Source organism: Panthera pardus, unplaced genomic scaffold (assembly GCF_024362965.1).
Source record: "Panthera pardus isolate Hobbes unplaced genomic scaffold, ASM2436296v1 HiC_scaffold_10, whole genome shotgun sequence".
NCBI classification, from domain to species: Eukaryota; Metazoa; Chordata; class Mammalia; order Carnivora; family Felidae; genus Panthera; species Panthera pardus.
The window spans coordinates 67,117,456-67,134,120 of record NW_026526655.1 but is presented as its reverse complement, the minus strand read 5'-3'; the positions used below and the strand labels follow the sequence as shown (position 1 = coordinate 67,134,120).

General features: G+C 33.0%; 1 protein-coding gene and 1 non-coding gene across 6 annotated transcripts in view; both read right to left on the bottom strand.

Moving 5' to 3' along the window:
• Positions 1-16,665, bottom strand: part of SCN3A (sodium voltage-gated channel alpha subunit 3) — a 114,683-nt gene that overhangs the window by 28,362 nt on the left and 69,656 nt on the right. For all 5 annotated transcript variants that reach the window (XM_019458056.2, XM_053908095.1, XM_019458069.2 and 2 more), the window contains 5 exons: positions 16,429-16,561; positions 14,686-14,924; positions 7,174-7,347; positions 5,631-5,987; positions 3,490-3,960 (listed from right to left, as the gene is read on the bottom strand). In XM_019458056.2, the coding sequence (XP_019313601.1) occupies positions 3,490-3,960; positions 5,631-5,987; positions 7,174-7,347; positions 14,686-14,924; positions 16,429-16,561 (1,374 nt within the window). The remainder of the gene's footprint in view (positions 1-3,489; positions 3,961-5,630; positions 5,988-7,173; positions 7,348-14,685; positions 14,925-16,428; positions 16,562-16,665) is intronic.
• On the bottom strand, positions 15,270-15,392 carry LOC128772764 (small Cajal body-specific RNA 24). Its single transcript, XR_008416918.1, has one exon. It is a non-coding gene; the product is annotated as a small Cajal body-specific RNA 24 (non-coding RNA).

Genomic DNA, 16,665 nt, shown 5'->3' with positions numbered 1-16,665 from the left:
TATGTTAGTGACCAATATATATAGATATAATGGATTTAGATATAGATGTATAAATATATATGTTACAGATATAATAACAGCAATTCATATCTTTATCTCTAACAAGTATTTTAGGGATTATTTCTCCCAATTGTACTTTAGCTCATTATACAATATGACAAATATGAATGTAAGGAGCAGAGTGACTAGAGTTTTCAAATACCATCTAAGTTAATGATTAATTTATTGCCTTTTCTTAAAGCAGAAATATATTGCAGGGATTTTTGTTGTTGTTGTTGTTTTGTTTTTTAGTGAGAAATGTATCACTCTGTTGGTTAGGTTGTATGATTTCTTACTTTGTCAGCAAAAAGAAAGGATATTCTGTGCTCGTCAAAGCATAGCTCAATGTTCTTTTTCTACTTGTGGTCAAAAACTTAGAAGCATGAACCAAAATGTCACTTTATGGATATGTTACTTTTCATTTGTGTGTGTGTATGTGTATGTGTGCAATAGTTATTAAGAAAGAATAACCCAGCCAACATAAATATGCATATGAAATGTGACCTATGTTCAGTGCCAGCAGTTTTGAGAAATTTCAGGTTAAAACTGAACTTTGCTGGAATTTAAACCCACTGTATTATGTTAGAACATGCTAATTTTTTGCTTTTATTTTTAAGAACAATGTACTTTTAATCTTTGTGTGAGCATATATGAGAATTGCCCTATTACTTTTTCAGGGGTTTTTTTTAGTACTAATTTAAAACATCATCCATATAAAATGTGTTTAATTTATTTCTACTTTTTGAAATAATCTGAAATTTTATCCTAGCTTTATAAAAGTCTTTAGTTTTTCTATTTAGTTTGATGAATTTTTCCAGCTATTTTACATAATTTTAATTTCATTACATTCTATTATTGGTTTCCATGTATCCAAAATTTAGCTTGGAAGAGGATAGAATGGTTATAAAAAGAGTCACCGAAAAGGAATTTTTGTTCAGATGATAAAATGTTTTCCAGAACTTAATAATGAAGTCATTGTGTCTCCACACACCAAGTGTATGATTTTCTAGCAATTAAGAAGATATGACAATGAGGTGATATTCTTCTAAGCAACCATTTGAAATACCTGTGGGCACTATAGAGTTTTTGAAATATTCTGGAAATCAACCTTTTGGTAGAAAGAAATTAAGATATTTAATTTCCATAAATCCAATGTGATAAAATTTATGACATTAATGTAGCAAAAGTTTCTCTGCCTCTTTTTTTTTGTCTTTTTTTGTTTTTTGTTTTTTGGGTTTTTTTTAACCCTTTCTTGACCCCAAACTACTCTTGTCCCTAATCTTACCTTATTTTCTCTTTATTATAACTTCTTTGGTAAGTTCCTCTATTTTCAGGGAATCAGGTAATTATGAAATCTGCATTATCAAATCTGTTTTTAAACCCTGATTTCTCCTCCAGGGTTTTACTCCCAATATGATCACTTCTAATTCAGGATATTCCAATTGAATTCTTCCTCTTCCTACTTAAACCTGGTAACCTTTCTAAGAAGTCATTTCAGTGGCATCACTGTTTTTCCAGTTTCCCGGAGTCTTTCTTTACTAGTTTGTCAAACTGCCAGGTCTCAGTGCCCATACTTATCACCTTAGCCCAGAATTTCATCACCTCATTGCTATCAAATGATTGTTACCACATTCCCCAAGATAAATTCACTGATACCAAACAAACTTGCCTAAAACATCACTTTCCCCTGCTTCAGAACAAATAGCTCCTTATTGACTGTATCGCCAATTCTAAACTTTTCCACTTCAAAGATTTTACATTCTGAAACACCTTACTCACCCAAACATATTTTCCAGTATCTTCTCAACCAGTACTTTATTCATGCTGATTGTTCCACTGTTACACCTTAATACTAAGCCCATTCTCAACTGTGAGTTTCCTTTGGTAGGGTTTTGCTTTGGCTTCCTGATCATATATTTGACCCAAACTTGGACGCCTGTTTCAATTTTATCTCTTCCGTTTAGCAGCTTGCTATGTTCTTGCTGTTTCTCACTATCTCTAATTTTTATATTCAGTCCTGCAGGATAAAACTTTTTAATAGGTCTTGAATGATTTTAAGAATTAATGTTAGCTTCCTCAAAGATGTTGAGATTTCCCAAAAGGGGTTATATTATAGAGTTCTCCTTTAACTCTTCCTTACTCTTAGTAGCCCAGCAGAGTGCTGGATTTACAGAAAGTGCTCAATAAGTGCTCATTAATTAGTTGGTGTTTTTTCTTAAATAGGACTATTTGGGGGATGAAAAATAAAATTAGAATTAAATTCTTATTTTATCAGAATGAGCAATTTGTAAATTAGAATTGAGCTCATTAAGCAGACTTTGAGTGGAATTCCAAGAATATTATACCTCATTTTGCATGTATTTGTACCTCTTAAAAATATTTTCAAATTTGGTATTATAATATATCTCAGCAGTGCTGAAATGCCTGAAAGAAAGGATCAGGAACTATGAGTTATGACATTGTCAACTACTTATTACTTATACAAATTCTATTGATACCATTCTTAAAAAGAGAGGTTTTTAAAATATGCTCACAAAATCAGACATCATTGGTCTGATTCCTGTGGTGCTAAATATCATACCCTTAAGCTAAAATCTGTCTTTTATAATTCTGTACTGGACTTACTTCCTACTGGGATGTTAGATGTCCAAAAATGAATAGTAGTAAAAATTTTAATGTTGTTTTTCACAACGCAAAACTGCAGAATTAATACCATTAAGTGGCTATTATGGGATCCTATTAATTCTAATCACACGGTAGGAACAATTCCCTTTCTTCTTTGTTTTATTTTGAACAACAGTAATATGACAATAAGAGCAGATTTTCAACTTTTACTTCTTAACTGTAATCCTCAAGTGGAGGTTCTCTAAGTAGCTCTTAGCATTTTTCAAGTTAATCTGGAATACCTTATAGATTTGCTCACCCTTGGGCAAAATGTAAATGCTTCTTGCACTTTCCTAATATGTGTAACACTTTCATAAATGAATAACACTCTGTCATAGTCAATAAACCTCCAGAGGTGAACAAAAGCTACACAAAACTTTCACATTACAAATCAGAGCAAAACCTAATAAAGAAGGTAAGGAGATGACACTTTCACAATGATCAATAAAATACGGTTCATTGATTCATCTAAAGAGCATAACGTAGTGTAGAATAGAATGTATTAAATAAGGTTGATGTTTTGACAGGCCACAATTTTTAGCCAGATTTTCAAACTGTCAAGAAGATGAATATACTAATTACACAGATTGATGATTTCCTGTGGAAAGTTGGAATTTGTATGAATGGATTTCCCAATAAAGAATAGCTCATAATTTTCCAACATTGTCATATATATGACTTTCAGTATACTTTTTAATAATGCATATAAGCATAATGAAAATACTAAATAACCATAATGCATGGTTATTATAGGAAATGCCACAAAAACTTTAAAGGCATTCTTACCTCTTTGCTTTCTTCTAGTTCTGACTCACTGCTAAACTCTTCGGTGTTTAAGTTTTCGAAGTCAGACTCTCCAACAGCAATTGGCACTGTTACAGTGAGGCTGGGGTTGTTTATGAATGACATATAATCATTTTCATCGATTACATATTTTTCAACACTGCTTCCGGTACCTACACCACTGGTGGTTCCATTCCCATCTTTAAGATAATTAAGTTCTTTGCTGATTTCTATTCCAGTATTATTGGAGATGCAGCTGTCTATTTTGTTGCCTTCATGGACCTCTATAACTTTTGGCTTTCTAAAAAAGGTTTTTCTGAAACACTCCCGTATCTTACTTTTCACATAATCAATTCCCTTTTGCATCCTTCCTACTGCAATCTGGAGATTGTTCATTTCATTATCATCATCAGTAGCAGCAAGATTGTCTGAGCTAAATGAACTCAACAATAAGGCCAGAAAGAGGTTCAGAACCTAAAATAAAACAAGAAAATTTGCTACATTAATATGAAGTATTCATAAATTAATAACTTAAACAGGGAATTCATAGATCTTTACTAAAATTAATTCAACGAATGCTTACTGTATTTCAGATGCATGTCTTAATCACACACTATTTAAAGGACCTGAAATCTTCTACCTGCCGTAACGGTGAAACGATAAAACAAGTGCCTTTTCTTTCGTGAAGAAGGACAATAAGAAAACTTCTAAGACTTTAATTGTCTACTCAGGGTTGCCAGTGAAGAGACAAAAATCCAAATTTATGGTTTTAGCCAATGAGAAAAAAAGATCATTTTAGTCATTTTACTTCATTTTATTAGTTTGTCTAGAGAATGTGTCTAGCTTTGTGTGTATAAATAATGAATTTATGTATTTGATAGCCTAGTGGTATGTGTTAAAACAGTATACTTTTCATATAAATTCCTTCGTCCAATGGCCACAAATTTATAACAGCAGAGATTTCTAAATGCAAATATATAAGGTTAACACACTTGCCATCAAAGCAAGAACCCTAGTTTGTTTCCTTATTTCTGTATCATTTTGTTCATAATCTAGAGCTTCCTAATATACTATTCTGAAAAAAAATGCATGTCTACAGTTATTGCATAAACATTCTTAAAATTTTTTTTAATTTTTATTTATTTTTGAGAGAGAGAGAGACAGAGTGAGAGCAGGGGAGGGGGAGAGAAAAAGGGAGATACAGAGTCCAAAGCAGGCTCCAGGCTTACAGGCCATGAGATCATGACCTGAGCTGAAGTCAGATGCTTAACTGACTGAGCCACCCAGGCATCCCTCCACAAGCATTCTTTTAAGCAGTCTAACTGGAAATGTACCTCTCAAAGGAAAGGTTCAGTATGATGGCATAAAGAACACTTTGTCCACACATAATTGAGAAACTTATGCATCAAATCACATAAATATGCAAATTGTGCTTTTACATTTGTGCTTTTAGGTCAGAACTGAAAGTAAGCTTTTAAAATCTTGTCAGTGTCCATACATATGAAACCTTAAACTGCAATAACTTATTTTCTTTTAATAAAGTAAATTCAGGGAAGGATATATTTAGACCATTTCCAAGGCATTTGAATAATTACAATACATAGCTACAGTATAATAGCCTATTTTATTGAAATTTATCTTCAGAATTTGGTAATGTGCAACTTATGCCTCTGAGTAAGCCAACAATATGAACTATGAATGTGCAAAGATCAATTTCAATATAAAATAGACAATTATATTTTTAGATTTACTGGAGATCATTTTCTTCTCAAAGTAAAAATAGGATAAAAAAATAATTCAAGCCTTAACAGTAATATTGGGATTAAATTAGTCTTCATAAAAGCATTGCTTTGAAAAAGAAAAACAAAGAAAAAAACTAATATTTTTGCTCCCAAACTTTCACAAATGTACCTCAGTTAATCCTCACACCAGCCGTAAGATTTCAGCTCTGTTATTCCAGTGTCATAGTTGGGAAACTTTGGGCTCAGAGAAGCTAAGAAACTCCCCCAAACTCAGAGTGCTAGTCCTGGGATTTGAGTCTAAGTTACTGAAGATCAAACCAGAGCTGTCTATTGCATCAGGCCACCTTCCTTGCTACAGTTTGATCTTGTTCTTAAATATGAGCATTTGTAATACATACGTACCACAAGGTTTCCAATGACCATGACCAACATGAAAACAATAAGGCACATGGTTTGGCCAGCGACCTCCATACAGTCCCACATGGTTTCTATCCACTCTCCACATAGCACGCGGAACACAATCAGAAAGGAGTGAAAGAAGTCATTCATGTGCCATCGTGGAAGTTGACAGTCACTGGAGATCTTGCAGACACATTCTTTGTAGCTTTTACCAAACAGCTGCATGCCAACCACAGCAAAAATGAAGACAATAATGGCCAACACCAAGGTGAGATTACCTAGAGCCCCCACAGAATTGCCAATGATCTTTATCAGCATATTCAGGGTGGGCCAGGATTTTGCCAACTTGAAAACTCGAAGCTGTAATTAAGTGAAAAAATACTCTCAGTATAATTACAATATAATTTTAGAAGTTAGTTAGACATTATTTTATTAGTATACCATATTATAGACCTACTTCTGAGGGATATGAAAATCTCAAACCATACTAAAATTCAAATCCAGAAAAAAAGAGTTAACAATACTAGAATTGTAAATCAAGTCATATCGTTTAAATGTAAAAGTAAAAGAAAATATTTCAGAATAAATAAAACATTCTGATTAATCAGCAGATATATCCCTAGAAACAAATTAATATTTTGATTACAGTGTTTTAAATTAAATTGGATTGGGTAAACTAATGTCACCCTCAGACTACATTTTAGAGTAAAAAGAAATATTAAAAATCTGACTTATATATTTTAATGGATATTTATAAAATAAAACTAAAATAAACAAATTTGATTTAAAAAACTTACATGAAGTCTTCCTTTCAATTTGAAAAAAATACACATTTTACTTAATTTCCAATAAAATTTTACATATTTTGAAATAATTTTTTTTTGACAAATATAAAAACGTTTGTTACACCATTGTTTTAAATGCTAATGGTATCAAATATTTTCCTACATGTTCCTTTAAAGTAGTTCCCACTAATATAAGTAAGGTTGATAAAAAGCTAAGATTATGGGCACCTAGGTGGTTCAGTTGGTTAAGCGTCTGACTCTTGATTTCGGCTCAGGTCATGATTTCACGGTTCGTGAGATCTAGCCCTGCATTGGGCTCTGCACTATCAGTGCAGATTTGGGATTCTCTCCCTCTCTCTGCCCCTCCCCCACTCATGCTCTATCTCTTTCTCAAAATAAACATTAAAAAAAATGAGAATATTCACATATCTTAAAAAAAAAGCTAAGATTAATTGAGGCCTGAAGTTTTTATTTGCATTTCTTTACAGAGTTGAAACAAAAAAAAATGTTAATGAATTTAAAACATAATTTTAGACCACATGTGTTTTTAAATTTGCCCTCTATAACTAATCATTATGAAATGCTTCAACCATTTTTATCATTCTTAGTTTTAAAGGGAATATTTATGTATTTTCTTAGAGTATCATGCATATTGATGTAGATTTAAAATATTACTAAAGTAAATATAAGATACACATTGATTCATTTTCAAAATAAATTTTATGCCAGTGACAGAATATAAACATAGTCTAAGTAGATACCAATCTGAATGATCTCAGTACAGACAATCCCTCCACATTGGCCAGGCCAAGCTCCATCAAACTAAGGCTGACAATAATTCCATCAAAGATATTCCAGCCCTCTTGGAAATAATAATATGGATCCATGGCAATAATCTTGAGAACCATTTCTGCTGTGAAGATCCCAGTGAAGACCTAAAGTAAAATAGAGATCACAGACATTGAAAAAAACTTTTGACACTGCAAGAATCTGTAAAGAATATTAAATAGTCATGAGTAAAAATACTTAAAATGGAGAAATGTGATAAACTGTTTAGCATTTTTTTCCAGGGGAGTATTTATTTTATTTAACAAATATGCTTAGATTTAACAAAACTGCTAGCTATCCAAGAAAATGCTGGTTTGAAAACATTTCCTCATTCACATTTTAAATCTGATACTAAATAGTAACTACTGAATTCCAGCCCTTTTTGGTACATCATACTTCTCCCATAATCACAGTGAATTTTGTTTTTAGTATTATTGCATTAGGAACAAATCTATGTATTATTTGAAGTTACTGTAAATTTATTTTAAGTTTGGTAAAAAGCATATTTTATTCTTGATTTTTGTGTGTTTTTTTTTTTTTCAGGGACATCATCTTTTTTCTATAATTTAAAAAATATTCCTGAAATAAGAGTGAGGTTGCCACAAATGTTTTATAATAATAATCTCTGGATGCATGCCTCAGAATTAAGGTTAATGGATTAATAGAGCAAGGAGCTGCAGATTTAATTGAAAGCAGCAGGAGAACATTCTCAGTGTGCATACACTCACAGTAAAAATTAATAAATTACTTGAGTGGTTGGAAGAATGTTCGACAATAGAAAGAAAATGAAACAAACTCAAAAAAAATTTAACTCAAAATCACAGGCAAAGAGACCCAGGGACATGAAGAGTTATGAAATTACTCTTGCAAATAATCTTTTAAAGCAATTATCTTAAATATAGGTGATAGCTGCATTTTCTGACTATAAAGTCAAGCTTACCATTTACAGGGTAAATCAGCCTCTACCTTGAAGGAACTCTGTCAAAATAACAGTATCCAAAATTATTTGGTTTCCTAAAACATCAGGTTAATTAAAAAGAAATATTGATTCACTCTTAGAAATGTGTAAATGCAGCTAATATGTTATTTTCCTAAACACAGAAAGATCTAAGGGAAATACCCCTTCCCGAAAAAATAGCTTAATTTCAGTTCATCTTTCATTCACTCAAGTGGAAATAAAATGTATTTCAAGTAATATTAATGCATGAAAATCCAGATATATGCTGGAATGCACACTGAAAATTATTTCTTTTTTATCTTATAGAACGACTCACCGTAAGATATTTTTCCCTGATGAATGTAAAATAAATTTTGATTTAGAGAAATTTTATTTCTTATATGAAGTCTCAGGAGCAGCTAACTATTTGAATTAGCAGCCTAATTATAGAAATACATTAAACTGAGGTAGAAACTATCCAGGTAAATCATCTACAAATATTTCTTTCTACAGAGAAATCATAAGGCGATCTTTTCAGCTCTTTTGAAATGACTGAATCTCCTGCATTATAAAAGCTTATACCTTAGGGGCGCCTGGGTGGCTCAGTTGGCCAAGTGCTCAACTCTTGATTTGGACTCAGGTCATGATCTCACAGTTCGTGAGATAAAGCTCCATGTGAGACTCTGAACTGACATTGTGAAACCTGCTTGGGATTCACGCTTCCTCTCTGTCCCTCTCCCGCGCGCGCATTTTCTCTCTCTCTCTCTCAAAATAAATAAATAAATAATTTTAAAAATCCCTATACCTTAAACATACATTCTTTCATTTTATGTAACCCCAACATGAAACTCCTTTCATTTTAATTATAGTTTGCAATTTAAAATTATATCTATTTATATCCTTAAATGTTTTCAATTTAAGCCCTAAAAATCATTTGTATTGTCAGTGATGAGGAATTCTTAAAAATTCCTTCTCATTCTAGCAAAGGTCAGTCTAGCATACTGATTTAATGCCTATGCTTACATGATTTTAAAACTCCCATCAAAAAAATTCTAAGGACAAAAAGAACTGGCAACCTCTAAATCTGTATTAGATTATATAAATAATGCCCATGTATGGTTTGTAAACAATACTAATGTATGGTTTATAAATATACATTCAGCCACCTTTGAATTTTCTACATCACAAAAATTTTTAAGACTAAAAACAATTAATAAAAACCTTACTGAATGTTTATTGTTTGGCCTTAGCCTAATTCTATCTTGTTTTCTGCAGAAAACAAGTTTGTCTTTGAAACTTTAGATTATATGCTTCTGTGGCCACTCATTCATTCAGAAAAAAACTGCTAAACACCTACTAAACGGTAGACGTTTTGCTGGGCTTTGAAAATATAGTAGAAATAAGGATATGTAAACCTGAGACTGTATCAACCAAGTCATTTAGGCTGATACATGTCCTTTTTTTTTTAATGTTTATTTATTTATTTTGAGAGAGAGCATGAGCAAGGTAGAAAATCAGAAGGGGAAGGAGAGAGAGAGAGAGAGAGAGAGAGAGAGAGAGAGAGAGAATCTCAAGCAGGCTCTTTACTGTCAGTGCAGAGCTGGACATGAGGTTCTGCCTCATGAACCATGAGATCATAACCTGAGCTGAGATCAAGAGCTGGACACTTAACAGACTGAGCCACCCAGGTGCCCCTAGGCTAATACATTTCTTATGGACAATGAATTTATAGGCTTCCTAATCCAGCTTCTTTAATGAGTAGATAAGTTCAATAAAAAGTTCCTAACGCATGATGACACATGGTAAGTAGTAAAAATCTAAGTGCTAAAGATAGAGATGAGAATCAGCCTGGGACTCTAAACCAAGAATAAAGAAATTGGGAGCATTTTGAGTTGTTTTGTGGGGCACAACACTTAGGATGCTTAGGATGACCAAATATTACAGTTTAAGGTCTTATTTCAGGATGAGAAGGCTTCCTTATTGAGTATTTACTTAGAGAAGAAGGTTATGTTGATGTACATGAAAAAGAGAAATGTTCATCCTAAAAGCTGAAGTTTGCCTATCAATCAGTTTGCTCTCCAGAATGTCTGCTTGCCCAGACTGATGCTCCATTTTTTTTTTTTGTAGTGAATTTGATGTAACTGTAGCCTACTTTTGCTCTATTGTTATTAGCCTCTTATTTTAATGGTTTTAGTTTTATTATTCCCATGTCTCTTGGATACACATCTTTAAATATTTGTTGTTGTTGTTGTTGATCGGTGGTAGAGGTGAAATTGAAATATACTTAAAGAAAAATTATGGGAAATCATTTAACATTTATGGTGTTCCTTTCCCTCATCTGTCAAATGAGGATATTCAGTGAGATGACTCATCAGGTCTGTATCTAAAATTCTTGGATTTCTGTCAGCATTGTATTGCCTACCAAATTGTATTCAGAAATTGGTGACAACAATTATTACACAAGAGCCTCATGATAAGTTTTTAGTTTGGAGACAAGATAGCTTTGCATTATATTAGGAAAGGAGCTAAATGGCCAGATAGCACCTTCATTGATGCAAAATGCCTCTCAGGTAAATTTTAGGATTTGGCTCCCAAGTGTTTAATCTTTCAATAAGCAAAAGTTTTTTTTTTTTTTTCCTTCAAAGAGTTAACATGTCCCTATCCTGAGATTTTAAATTTATACTCTATTCCACACCATTTAATTGAAATAATTTAGCTAATTGTGTTTCTTTAGGCTTTTATATGCAAATAACCTGTGAAATGCTTAGTACAAGTACCATGTTCCAAGTTCCCTTCAGCATCCAACAGAATAAAAGGATATCATGGACTCTTAATCATTGGTTAAAATGAGAGTTATAGTAAGAAAAGTAGTCAGTATAGGAGCTACAGACCTCTATCTGTATTCGTTGAAGAAAGAGTTACAGGTTAGTTGGAAATGTTTGTATGATGAAGAGGTTGTCTAATCTGCTATGATTGATGGAAGATTTTTTGCTTATAAAATCTCTTAAGGTGGGTGCATTAGTTTTATAATGGTTAAAACAAAAACAAAATAGAGCATCTTAGAGAAACTCAACAGATATTTGAAGTCTCTCTATACTCAAGTTTGATCAACCCAATCACTAGAGAAGTGATGTGCTTTTTATGTGCTCCAGAAACAGGATACAAATGGGGCACATTGATCTAAGTAAAGCTGAAAGTTCCACAAGTCTTTTATGGTATGTTCCTTTGCTAACAATTCAGCCAAAACCTAAATGTCCTTATTTATAAGGTATTATATAATCATTTGAGGACTAATAACTCTCCATAGAAACTAAATTTATTTAAATGAGTGAACTATAAACTCCACAAAATACGCAATATAACCATGCATGGTGTAAAATAGAGTCCAAAGTCAACTAAGTACCCAAGATATAAAGAATATATTCTCTCCTTCTCTCCCTCCCTCTGTCTTCCTCTCTCTGTCTCTGTCTCTTTCTCCTTATATAGATTTTTTTACATATCATTTACATACAATTAAACATATAAATTTTCATATATAAATATTTATTATAAAGCTTGTTATGGGTATAAAATATGATACTATATGAGAAACTATGAAATGGCTTATATATGATATTAATAATAACAAAGATATTTTGGTTAATACAAATAGTCAGCTTACAAATTCTCCTACTTTTATGATTGGTAATAGTTAACTCAGGTCTGTTTCTTGTCATGTGCACTCTGTATCTTGATGAGCCTTGTTTCCCCAGTGTTAACCTCAGCTTACCAATGGTTCTACCACAATCTATCAGGCATCAGTCTTCAACCTCATTTCTATACCTCATTATTTCCATTGCTACTCATAAAGTTACAGAATTTTAGAACTGGAAGGGACGTGAAAAATCATCTAGTCCGATATATTCTACTCATTAGAGAACAGACCCAAAGATCTAAATGACTTTTTCAAGAGTACCCAATTATTTAGCACGGACAAGTGGACTTCAACCCAGATTTGGTGCTTTAGTCTAGTGCTTTTCCATTCAATCATCCTATAATCCAACCTCTCTTATCCTGTGCTTCCAAACTAGTGCTTCAACATGGGAATTCCATGAAACCTCAATTTCCTGCTTCACTCTGGAAAATTTCCAAAATTTCTTCCTAACTGTTCAACTTTCCTGACCAGTATCTTGGGAAAAATACAGGAGCTAGACCAGAACTTTTTTCTATCAGTATTTCAGAGAAAGGTTAATAGCATATATTAGAGGAAGGAAATTGTTTATTGAGCACATGCTAGATGCCAGGCATAGTATTATTTTCACATTACCTCATTCCGCCTTCACAACAACTCCAGGAGATGGGTATTAGTATATCCGTTTCAAAATAGAAAACAAAGACTCAGATTTTTTATCAGACTTGTCCAGATGCTACATTATTAGTAAGCATTGGCAATGAGGTCAAACCCACTTCCACCCAACTCCAGAGCCCATGTTCTTTCCTGAAAACATGCTACTCAATTGAAGCAGCCCATCTGATTAGGAAACAACCAGTTAGTTATTTATTGAGCTGCAACCATGTAAATACTGTAGGAGATACAAAAGAAAAATGGGACATAATCTTGAAGAATATGAAGAATTGAGATGAGGTAATTTTAATTAGAACACTCTAGATGTGAATGTAGAGAACAGTGAAATATTTTTCCATATGTAAGCATATAAGATGTAAGCATGTAAGCATATGTAAGATGAGGTGTTTGTGTAGTATAGTGACATAGCTGTTCTGATGGGCCAATAGTGGCTGATTTAGGAAACAGTGGACAATAAGATGGTATAGAAAGGATGGGAGCAGATGGGGAGTCTTGAAAACCAAATAGGACTGTTGAACCACAAATACAGATAACACTTTAGCAAAGTGCAAGCATACTGAGTGCAGTGTGTTAATATTATTTTAATAGTAGTTATAGGATTAAAAAAGAGATACCTTGAAAGAAGAAATAATGTCTTCATGTCAACTTGTATATAAGAAATAAAGGAGAAGTAAGTCAAAATGGCTATCCGATTTCTAGCTTTGACGTTGAAAGGCTCTTTGAAGCTGGGAGGTTACTACTAGAGGTAACACAAGACTACATTGAAATTGTTAGGACTTTCAATAAGCTGTGAGAAAGATGATCTTTCAGCTGTCACATACTGTGTTTAAAGCTATCCTTGAACAACTATCTGTAACAGTTGGAAATATAGAACTGGGATACAGCTTATACCACAATAGTAGATAATTCCTATCGTTGTTGAGTACATAAAAACATTGAATGGAAAACATAGCCTTAGTAGACATAAGAAGCCCAGAAAAGAAGGCAAAGATAGAGTGATCGGAAAGATCAAGGAACAATCATTTAAGAAAAATCAGTATCACAGGTGTCAAGGATGAAGAAAATCTCAAGAATCAGATGTGTGTTTTACTAAGTCAAATAATGTAGTTAAGCTGAGGCCACTTACTGGGTAGACTTTTACGAAATCGTCTGCCCAGGATTCCCTTTTCAACTTCTGTTGGGAATTGCTCCTCCACTTGTATGATTCCTCAGATCTGTCATGTTTCACATGGCTCCACCCTGTGCCTCTGATTAAGCCAGAGGTGAGCATCTGACTCAAGCTATACCAAACAAGAGTCCTATCATGAGAGTCTTTGAACTGGAACTAAAAAGAGATCCAGTCTTTTTCTAGTGCAGATATTACAAGATGTAAAACCAGTGAGGTATGCCTAAACATGTTCCCTGACCCAGAGATAAAAGACAAAGTGAACACTTGGGCTACATCTAAGTCCTTGGTTAAAGCATTTCCTGAAGCCCAACTGCAGAATTACCCTTTATATGGTTTGGTAGTTCATCTTTTTCTTTCCATTTTAGGGGTCACTCTTTTTATTTTCCTCTTAAGGTAATTTGAGTTTATTTCTGTCTTGTGCCCCAAAGGAAGCTCTTGAATAATCCTTTCGTTACTTGTTTATCCATTTCAATTTTCTCATATAGATTAAGGAGGAAATGTACTTGTCAACACATACATACACAGATGCCTGCTCAAGTATTTTGAACCAAAAGTATGACTAAATTACAAATGCGTTTTTACTGTTTCTTCACTTATGTGAATACTACTGAAGCATTTTATTAGGTAATTCAATTTGAAACAACTATGTCTTCTTTCGTACAGAAATCAATCTTTATATATTCCCTTCAATGGACATGATTTCTTTAGAGGCTGTGTATATTAAAACAGCATTTTTGTGGAGCTGGAATTAGATATCATGGTTTTTCTAAACCTATACTTCAGCAAGAATGGCAGTAAAGATTTAAAAAGTTTACAACTGGTAAGACACCATGGTCAATCAGCATGGACATTGTTCTGACCAATCAGCATTCATACCAGTTGACTTTTAGATCTTATCACTGAGATTCCCTACACAGCACAAAGGGATTTTTTTTCCCTTGGTCTATATCCCCCATCCTTGTCAAAGGGAATAAGTAAACTTCAAATGAACTTACCAAGTTTCCTACAGTTAATACACTACTGAATTGACCGGTCATTGGGTAGTGCTCCATAGCCATAAAGAGGGTATTTAAGACAATGCAAATAGTGATGGCAAGATCAACAAATGGATCCATGACAATTAAATTCACAAGATGCTTTACTTTTAACCATGCATCACAGCAGTCCCAGATCAAAAACACATTGGCAAATCTGTACCAGCATGGAGGACATTTCTGTCTAGATTCTTCAAGTTCTAGGGGAACAATAAAAAGGAAGAGTAGTAAATAACAATAAAAATGAATTATTGTTGCTCTAGATTATACAATATTTGACAAAATCAGTGCTTCTACCTGGGGATGAAAGTTCATATTACTTAGCTTAAGAAACCTGAGAAGGCAATCCCATTAAATATGTTCACAAAATATTCATTATAAATTTCATATGAAGATACAGACATTTTTTCTTTCTCCTTTAATTAAGTACAGAAAATAAATACCTTCAACTTAATGTTTTGCTTCAAATAAGCTAACTTCATTAGCTAATAACTAGGTAATTATTGATTAAATTGCTCTATTCTTTTTATGAAAACATTTTTTTTTAATGTCAGTAGTGGATCCACCCTCTTAACTTAAGGGTGAACAGAAAGCTACTGTATTTCGCTAGGACATTTACAAAGAGTTATCTTCACTTTAAGAAAAAACTGAATAAAAATAAATGTCCACCATCAAAACAATTTTTAAATAATCTTAAATAATCTTTTAATTAAATGTATCAAACATGTATTATTTCTTTTGAAAGTGCCTTTGTAAGAACACTGTCTAAAGCTATGATTCTTATTAATGTGTGACCAGCTCTCTCCTCTGATTGTCTCCACATTAGCATTAACGAGAATGTAGTGTGCCCTTTTTAGTATAGATTCAAACCGAAATCTATTTATGTTATTCATATTTACTCATATTTTTCAGAACTTTAGCCTAAAATATTTTTAAAAGTTGCTAGTAATTTTAATTTGTGAAACCTTTTATAATTATTATGTGACTGTTCAGGTATCACATACACCAACAGGACAAGAGACAAAATGTAATTGATATTTTCTAAACACATGTTAAATACTACTTATGTAAAAGACTTATAAAATTGCAAAACTAATGTAATATCCCTCCAGACTTCATGAACTGGAGACTTATTTAATGAATAAACAGAAGATTAATAGTTGCTGCCCCCTCCCATGTGTCAAAATTAACAAGCATTTGTGTGAGCTCTCCTTTGGAGGAATGTAATGGTTTCTGTACATGTGGAAGATGGAGGAGAGATCTTTTTTTAAGGTCAATGTTAAACACAAGTTTTTATTTATCCAATTTATTTATATGCCTCCTCCAACTACATCACTACCTCCCTGCCCAGAGAACTGACTAAAGCTTGAAAGAGGTGTTTCCTTGTTCTTTTACATACCAAGACTTAACAAGGGAAGTGTTTAATTGTTTAAGGATAATGTAACATAAAGATAAATCCTCACTGACATAAAATCCAGTGGAGTAATACCACTCTGCAGACCAGATAAGGTGTTAAAAAGAAAAAGGGACAATATTAGTTTTTGTAACCAGTGTGATAATACCATATTTTACATATCATCTACGTAGGTCTGTTACACAGTTCTGATCTTAGGTAATTGACTTTATTAATTCTATAGGAAGAAGAGATAGTTCCACGAAGCATATAATCATGTAAAGCTGACTATCTTGTGGCTTGCTTCTTACCCTCCATTGTATTGGTCAGGATGCTGGCTATGCTCATGGCTCTTTGCCTTCCAGAGGAATCCTCTAGCATCTCCATTGAAATCTGGTAAGAACTTAGCCTTCTCTTTCTGACTTCTGTTTCAGTGGTGGTGCCCTGCAAACCAAATACTGATGGTTCAAACCACCCTTTCAATGAATAATACAATACCACAGAGCATTTCTTTGGAAAATCATGCTACATGCAGTTTTTCCAGTTAA